The 8,765-nt window shown below is 38.0% G+C and overlaps 1 protein-coding gene across 1 annotated transcript in view; it reads left to right on the top strand.

The window, feature by feature from the left end:
• Positions 1-8,765, top strand: part of FARSB (phenylalanyl-tRNA synthetase, beta subunit) — a gene marked incomplete at its 5' end in the record, with an annotated part of 38,064 nt that overhangs the window by 17,146 nt on the left and 12,153 nt on the right. The window contains one exon of the mRNA XM_010010617.1: positions 5,339-5,491. Coding sequence (XP_010008919.1) covers positions 5,339-5,491 — 153 coding nt within the window. The remainder of the gene's footprint in view (positions 1-5,338; positions 5,492-8,765) is intronic.

Raw genomic sequence — 8,765 nt, 5'->3', positions numbered from 1 at the left:
TGGTTCTGTTGTTTCATTATCTGGTTTCAGGTTTTAGTGGTTGTGTTTAAGGTATCTGGGATCTGCAAAACAAAGGTTTACATAAGGCATAAACAAAACAGCGAGTAAATTGCTTTGGTGATGAATTTAATTTGCAGATTGCTTTCTTTTTATTTATTTAAAGAAAAAAAAAAGAGCCTTGCCAAGCAAAATAAGCAGTTTTAGCAAACCATGCAGATTGGGGTTTTTTATTAAATACAGACAGTTTGGTGGTGCAGCTTATTCCTTGTTGGGCATGCAGTTAGCTATAGTGCAAAAAAACTGGTACAGAATAGCATCAGCATTCTTCAGAACCGAAAGTGTATTTATTCTGGCTTTATAAAATTTGCAGGTTAAATTGTTACTTGTATTTCATGTACGTTAATTGTAGCATTTGGAAGCTTTCATTTATGTAGATGGCAGCTTAACAGTTTTATAAAGACTGATTTTGTAGTGTACTTCATTTTGATGGGAATCATTGCCAACAGATGAAAGATGAAGACTTCTGAGGCAGCAGCTTTGTACCCTATGCTCTTCAGCAGCTCCCTCATGCATTGAGTGCTTGCAGACTGTGAACAGTATCTGAAATTGTTTTTAATGCTGTGTTTAGAATAACTACTGTATTTCCCAAATTTACTTTGAAAATTATCCTTGCCTAATAAACAGTTTGAAAGGGAAGGGGGGGAAAAGAAATAACTGGTAACTCTGCAAACCCTGAAAATTGTGGGGTTGTCCTCTCCCATATGGAATGAGATTTCCTGCAGAAGGCTTATGTCATCAGACTGACTAATTTAATTTTATTATTTCATGATTTTGGCATGCAGAATTTCCAATTAAAAATTTCAAAAGTATAGGTCAAAAGAGTACTGACATTAACTGTATTTGAAATGGCATCCTGTAGTCATTCATGTGTGAATGAACCTAGCTCTTTTAAACACACTGGTTTTTATAAAATACCTTCTTACGCAGAGTATAACCAAGGTGAACTGAACATATTTCTCTTCAGACATATCTGGCAGAAAGGTTTGACATACTAAATTAGCAAAATGTGCACCAGATTTAATATAACTAAATGGAACCAAATCTGAGCAGAAGCTTTTCTTCTCAAGGCAGGAGGAAATGTGCTGATTTTGAGTATGTTACACAGCATTTGTGTGGTTAACTGGTAACACTAGATAGTCACTTCTAGTAGGATAGTTACACTAGTTCAGCATATAAGGCATCGCTTTACACCACCAGTCCTAACTGAGAATATGCTTTCTCTCCCTTAGAACAACAACAAAAGAAATCACCTCTGACCGGTGATCTTGGAGAATCTGGCAAGCTTATGGTAGCACACATTTACCACAATTTGCACCATTTCTGAGCACAGCTGCTGCCATATCTTGAAGCATTTTTCCAAACTGTCTGGAAGTGTTAGTTACATGCAGATAACAGTTCAGGACTTTTGTGAGACTAAGAGACAAGTTTAAATGAGCAGGTGCCCCCTTTCAGATCACCAAGACATTTTTCCTGAAGCATCTCTAATTTGGAAGTGGGCAGCATACAACACGGCTTTATCTTCCTCTGTACTCTTTTGGCTCACATATTCCTAACCAGCTGTCCATCTTTTGGATTGTTTTTCAGCAGCATCCCCAGGAAGTGCTTTGAAGTCTCAGAAATATATCTGTATATATAATTTAGGTTGACATACTTGGCAGGCCCATTTAAAAAATAGAAATGCTTCATGGCATGACACAAGAGATCTCTTAAGTGAGTTATAAAGAACTGAAGCATTTCTAACATCCAACAGCTTTTGCCTACAGTTCCTAATACTTTCTTTTTTTCTTCCTATCGCCTGTAGTGCACGTGAACTTCTTGTGTTGTAATATAACTCTGTAGAGGAGTAAGCTTTATAATACAGCTTCTTTGAATGCTCAAAAACCCATCCTTTTCTTTACCAATGATTTTTATAGTTGACAACATGTTCTGTGTATTTCTAATGCTTCAGTTAAGAATGGGGATCTGCAGACACCACTGGCTATCTGAATAATAATGAAATTTAAATTTAGATAGTTGTCACAAATTCTACTACCATAATGACTCTCAGGAAAAATAAAAACCACCAAAACCAACCAAACAAAAACAAAACCCAAACATTCTACTGAATGTCCGGCCCAATTTCCCTTCCCGAAGACGGCTCTTCTTTGGGAAGCTCATGCTGTCTTTGGGAAGGGAAAAATATTCTTCTTTTCTGCTGCTCAGTACAACATGAAAATAAGTTTTCCACCATTCATGACTGTATTAGTGATTGGTATCTTAGTAGGGCTGGGTAACAGAGGTCGATATTGTGGGACTGAACAGCCAGTATGCTCAGACCAGAAATCAGGTGTTGTATTTACTTTTATTTTCTTTGTAACCTTTACTTCTCTGTGTTGCCATTTTAACTTCAGGATTGGATTCTCCAGCATTATTTAGTGCTGCAATTTGTGTCCATGGCAGGAGGGTTGGAACTACATGATCTTAAGGTCCTTTCCAACCCTAACTATTGTATGATTCTATGATTTTTATAATGACAGAAGAAAGATGCTGAGTGACAAAATGCAGACTTACTGCCATAGTAAGTTCAGCTTTCAGTGACTGATGAGAGAACTTGCAGCTGCGTTGCCAAGTTGCTGCCCTAGAAGTTTTGAATTACTTTTGACTCAAAAAGGCTGTGCTTTCATCTTTTGTGTAGGCTCTTGCTCCTGTTTTTGCAGTCCTTTTTAATCTGTATATTTCTAGTCACTTGGTAAATGTTTTCCTGTTTAGTTTTTGACAGATTTGTTGTTACTAAATGGTTAGTTGGGGCAAATAAACAAGATGTAAATTTAATTTAAATATAATCCCTAATTTCTCATGTGGTAGATGTTAACAGTTCAGTAAACACTCTGAGTGCTAAGGTTTCTGCATATATTTAAGCAGACACAAAGATCAGCTATGGCAGATCAGACCAAAGGCTTGTTTGGCCCAATAACCCAACACTAGTAAAAAGTGGCTGTCAAGGGAAAGACATGAGAGCAGCTACACATACACAATACTTCCAGAGTGCTCCTCTGTTCTTTGGCCACAAGTAACTCAGTGACTTCCCAACTCAAACATGGTTCTTTTTCTGTAGTAAGAAGTAATAGATTTATCTCCTATGAACTTCTTCTGCCTCCTCAGAGCTGTGTCAACTTCTAACATCCACAAAATCCTGTGGGGAAGAAGTTCTACTGATTAACCCTATGTTGCCTGAAGAGCCCACTTTTCCTCTTGTTTTGAGCTTGGCTCCTGTTGATTTTGATGTCCCTTATTTCTTGTGTTGAACACAACAGCAAACAGTTGATGCCTGTAGAAAAGAACTGTCTCTTTGAGGTCTGAGGAGCTCAGTTCTGATATTTATGTCCAGAACTATGTGGAAGTACAATTCAGAAGTCACTATCTGTATAGGGATCTTCAACCACAGTCTTTCTACGAGCAGTATGCTGTGCAGTGCTTTTATCCTGGGAACACTAAGTTCAGCTGTTTCATGACCAGAGGTCCAGACATGCACAGTTGACTGTGTAAAGAACATAATTCACCCTGGCATATACCAGTTTTCATGTGGCTTTCTTTTGGGTAATTTACAGAAAGAAATATGAAAGCCCTAGGCCTGCAACCATGTCACATGGTGCTGCCCTACTCATTCATTCTTCATTCCGTCACTACTGAAGAAGTTCTTATTCCCACTTTGCCCTCAAACATTGCAAGTATTTATAGATCAGAAGGATTTTGGTGGGTTTTTTTAAAGGAATGAAATTGCTGTCAGTAAAAACATTTCCTCCCTGTATCTAATGACTATTAAGCAGAAGAGAAAGAACATCCATCTAGACAAGAGCAACTAGGAGACTACAGAAGCCAGAGGACTCTAAAGGAGAAATCTATGCATGAAAACCTGGCTGTAACTTGTTGCACTGTATGTCAGCATTACAAAGCAGTGCCCTACAGAAGGGGATCAACTGATCACTCGCAGTCCATGCTGTATGCATGCAAGCTACCCTAGCTCCAGCCTGATCATGTGTGCTGAATGCCCTTGGGTGGTTGAAGCTATTCAGGTGCCCTTCTGGAGCACCTGTCCTGGCTGAATTACAGTTGAAACGAGTCTGGTTTATATGCTGCAGGGTTGCTTTACAGTGTGAACAGAAGCACAGTAAGTGGGGGTGATCAAGATATTTCCTTCAGAAGTGCAGCTCTGCTCTGAACTGAAATGCAATGTGTACACTTAAAGGGCTTTCAAAGCATATGAATGTCTAGAAGACAGTTGCATAAAGAGTCCTTCCCTGGTTTCAGCACATTTTTCCCTTGTATACATCAACCTTGCTGAACACGTACTTGTACTTTAACCTTGAGAAGGTAAAGACCTGAAGACAATAAACGACTTCACTACTTTGAATTTCACTGCTACTAATTGGCAGATGTGACAATAGATTTGTTACTCTATTCCTAGATTGTTCCTCTCAAAAAGTGAAAATGTTGAAGCCCACAATGACTAAAGCTTCGAAGTGGGGCGTAATAGTGCTGGAGAGCATGTATTGCTAGAGAGATCGTGTAGTAGACACTAGTATAACAGCATACTACTACGTACTCATTTTGGAAGTTTAGAAAAGAAAAACCTATTTTGATGAAATCAATTAAGCTTACACCAGGATTTTCAGGGTTTTGACTTAAGGAATTGTCCAAAGTGGGAGTCACTTGTGTCTTGAGTTTGTGCAGTGTAGCACATTTTTCACAGTCACTTGATTGTGGGGATGTCCAAGATGATCAGTTGTGATTTGAAAATCTGACAGAATTCAGATCTTTTTATCGATCACCATGCTAACATTATTACTCATTTCAAGTTGTGGGCTAGTTGTTTTGTACTGACAGTTATTCTGCAGCTCAGTTCTATAAATATTTCGCTTTCCCACCAGCATTGCAAGTTTCTTAATGCTTACTGAGCATTTGCATTTTGACTAGTCTGTTTTTAATTTCTTTAACACTTAACCATATGCTTGGTACCTGTCATTGTGAAGAAGATACTTGTAACAATGCTGTTTCCTGTCCAAGGCATAGTATACCTTAAATCTTTATTTGCATTTCTGACTGTGAGAATCCAGTGGGTTAAAGAAATCCCACTGTTTCCTCAAATTATGACAGGTGTGTCAGAGAAGTCACTTTACATATTCATTTCTCCTTTCAGCCACAAGTGCCTCATGCTACAGCACAAGAAAACTGACAATGAAAAAACATTGAAAGTGTGATAAAGATTCCCAGAGAACATAATTGTTTTCTTCTTCTTCAGATGTAGGTGCAAGAAACTACAGGCATTTCTGTGCTGTTTATTACAATAAGAGCCCAGGGTTTGAAATTATCCATGGTTTGCTGGACAGGGTCATGCAGCTCCTTGAAGTTCCACCAAATGAAGAGAATGGCTACACCATCAAGGCAGCTGAAGGTAAGAAAGACAGTACAGTGTACAGCAGAGGTTGTTCTGGAGATCAAATGTTCCCCTACCATCCGAGGTGAACTTTTGGTTGTTCTCAGCATCAGGCAACTGAGGATTATTATATATGCTATCATACTGCAGTATGATGAAATGATAATGAAAAGGTATTAACTGCATTCATTGATTGTAAAATAGTATTGCTGTCTTTCCGTGAGCTATTCTGAGTAGTTCTATATAAATAGTGAGTTGACAGTTTAAGGAGACTTTATAGTGAAGCATATGCCATGAGCTTTGTGTACTGTTTATAATGAATTAATCTCCTGATGGCAAGGGTAGGTAGGAATTCACTGAACTGGTGAATATGCCAGGTTTTCACTGTATTATCTTTGGCTAACAGTGCCTGGAAAAGACAACTTCTTACACCTGATGTTTTAGTTTATAGCTTTGTCTATAGCTTTTATTCATACGTACTTTTATTTATATATTCATGTGAAGATATATACTTTATATATCTTTTTTTCATAGACCTGCTGTCTTTCAGCCTGAACCTGCTACTTAGACAAGTAGTTGTGTAACAGTCCACTTCCTTCTCCATACAGCTACACATGAATTAAAAATGACATCCTTAAGTGCAAAATCTCCTTTGTGTATGTGCATATGCATGTAAGAGAGAAAGCAAGCAGGCTGACCTTATTACTTCATTGAGAGAGCATAAGTTGATGCAAGAGAGCAAGCATAACTAATCTATTCCATATATTCTATAACAACAGTGTAGTAAATACAATATAGAAAGGCAAGAAAAGCAGGGATAGCAGCTATGATTCTGCTTACACATCATGCATTGGTGTTCAGAGATACTAGACACTGACTGAAATTGAATCAGCTTGAAGAAGGGCCTCCATTCTGCACTTACTGGAAAAAGTGGCACTGACACAAAGTCCCTGATGGCCTGACTGAGCCTGCCTAGTCATAGAACTTTAATGAAAAATTGTTAGATGTCTCCCTGTTTTGCAGCGCACTGCCAAGATGCCGAACATCACACTTCAACTAAGTGGTCTTCTAGCACTTTAATACACGTTTGTGTCATAATATTGGCATACTTTTTTCCATCCCATTTTTTGACAAAGTACTGTTTTGCTCAGTGTTACTTACGCAGACTTTCAAAGGTTTATTAGAATATTGTTGACAAGATTCCCAGGTTGACCAGAAGAATGTTTAAATGATTGTACTTCTTGTTCTAATTCTGCCAAGCACAGAACAGATAATAGCAAAGCTTCTTATTTGGAAAGGGGGTGCTGTGTGAGGGTTAGAAGAGGCTCCAGGAGTTCTATACTCAGCTGTTACTGAAGTCAAACCAAACTGTTAGATTCCTTTTCAAAACTCTTCTGTAGCTCATTTTTTAATAGTGTCCTGGTTTCAGACATATGAAGAGTTTCCTTTAGTACTGAAAATATTTGCAAGTGTTTTATATTCTGTACTGTAGCATTTCAGTGATGTGTGGCTGGCTTTGAAAAACTGGAAAAGAGACCTCAAAAAATAATCCTAACACAGCAGAGAAGCTATTTCTAGGTGCTAGTGCTGTTCAGTATTTCTGGGAATGCAGGGATTTGTAGTGCCCATTCAAAGTCCCTGCATTCCCATGACATTACTTCATGATGCATTTAGTGTAAAGGATGGATTATGCTTTGTCATATGCAATATATTACAAGCAGTTTGTGGCTTTTGGCTATAAACCAAAAAAAGAAAGAAAGAAGTGCCTATTACTTTCTGTTTCACCAGTGATTCAGAAAACCTCCTGGGATGCCGCGTAGATTTGCAGTTCTACTGACATTGGAATTTAACCTTGGTAACAATGCAGATGGCCGGTACTCTGATGCCATAGTGAATGCAGTACCAACTTACTTAAAAGACCTTCACTGCAGAGATGGATGGTTGGAAGTCAAAGTAGTTTGGGGGATTCTGTTTGGTTTTGGGGTTTTGTTGGTTTGGAACGTTTGGGGCTTTTTAAAATTTCATTTGCAATCTGTCAATTAAGCGTGTACAAGAGAGAAGGTGTCAGCAGCTATTGGAGCAAGGTCAGTTGCTGAGTGGGGAAAACAAAAAAGATACCCTGTAACATCTTACGAGGCTGCAGGACACTGAAATAATTCAGAACAACAGTGCAAGTTACTTTAGAGGTTTCAAATCAAACATTACACATGTCATGGATTTTTAGATGCATCTTTATGGAGCATGCTTTTTTATTGCCTGTGCCAAATTAAAAATTTGTACAGTGACAAGGGGGTTTATCCTATGACTCTGATTTAGAAAGATCTTGGGTACTTTTTCTGTGTGTGATTTTAAGCAAAACTTCTGACTAGTCAGCAGCACAGTGTAAAGGTAGGGTTTTAGTCCAGCTGGTTTTTTTTCCTTGTGTAACTGATTAACATAGTTCCACTCATCACTGGAAAACAATACAGGCCAAAAAAAAAGTTGTTTTAAATAAGCAATAAAGAATAGATAGAGATGTATGGGGCACATATTTGCCTCTTTCCCAAATTCACTTTGAAAAATGGAATGCCTGCACTATAGTCCTGTTTGGTCCATATGTGCAAATCATGGTTATTTAAGCTCCTTCTGTTCCACTAACACCTAAGTGCCCTGTGATTTGACCTTAAGGTCAGAGTCTTTTTGCCTTTATAGCAACACCTGTGAAAAAAGTACAGATGCTAGAAAATACGGGTGAAATTGTGATGTTCCCCTGGCCTTTGCACTACACTTTGGTGTAATCTGAGCTAGCTAATAAATGGAGAAGAGCTGCGGAGAGCAGCCTTAAGGAAGAGAGGGTTCTGACTGAATTCGCAGATTGCGGTGTACATTTGGCACTCAGCGCTTTGCAGTTTCTTAAAGTTACTAATGGAACCTTTTGTTTGTTTCTTATTACCACTAAATATACAAAATGACAAAGTTTTAAAGACAGAACTCTGAAATGCTGCCCAGTGTTTTAAAATGCATAGACTTTTTGATACGGTGATGAATCCTACAAATACTGGCCTAGAAAAGCATTTTGTTTTTTTTTCTTTGTATTATAGCATAGGCATCCATAATCGAACATAGATTGAAGAATAAAACTTTTTAAACAATAAAAAGATGGGTAGGAAGAGCCAACAAATTTGGTCATATATTGTCAGGTAATTTAACAAAATTATTTATTTTTGAGTTTACTTTCATTGGTTTCAATTCCCTTGCATTGAAAACTAGAGGCATTCTGATAATTGTATTGGAAGGTATTCTTAATTTCAAG

Source organism: Nestor notabilis, unplaced genomic scaffold, assembly GCF_000696875.1.
Source record: "Nestor notabilis isolate BGI_N333 unplaced genomic scaffold, ASM69687v1 scaffold6480, whole genome shotgun sequence".
NCBI lineage: Eukaryota > Metazoa > Chordata > Aves > Psittaciformes > Psittacidae > Nestor > Nestor notabilis.
Note: the sequence above shows the minus strand (reverse complement) of the source record. Positions and strands in the feature narration are given on the sequence as shown.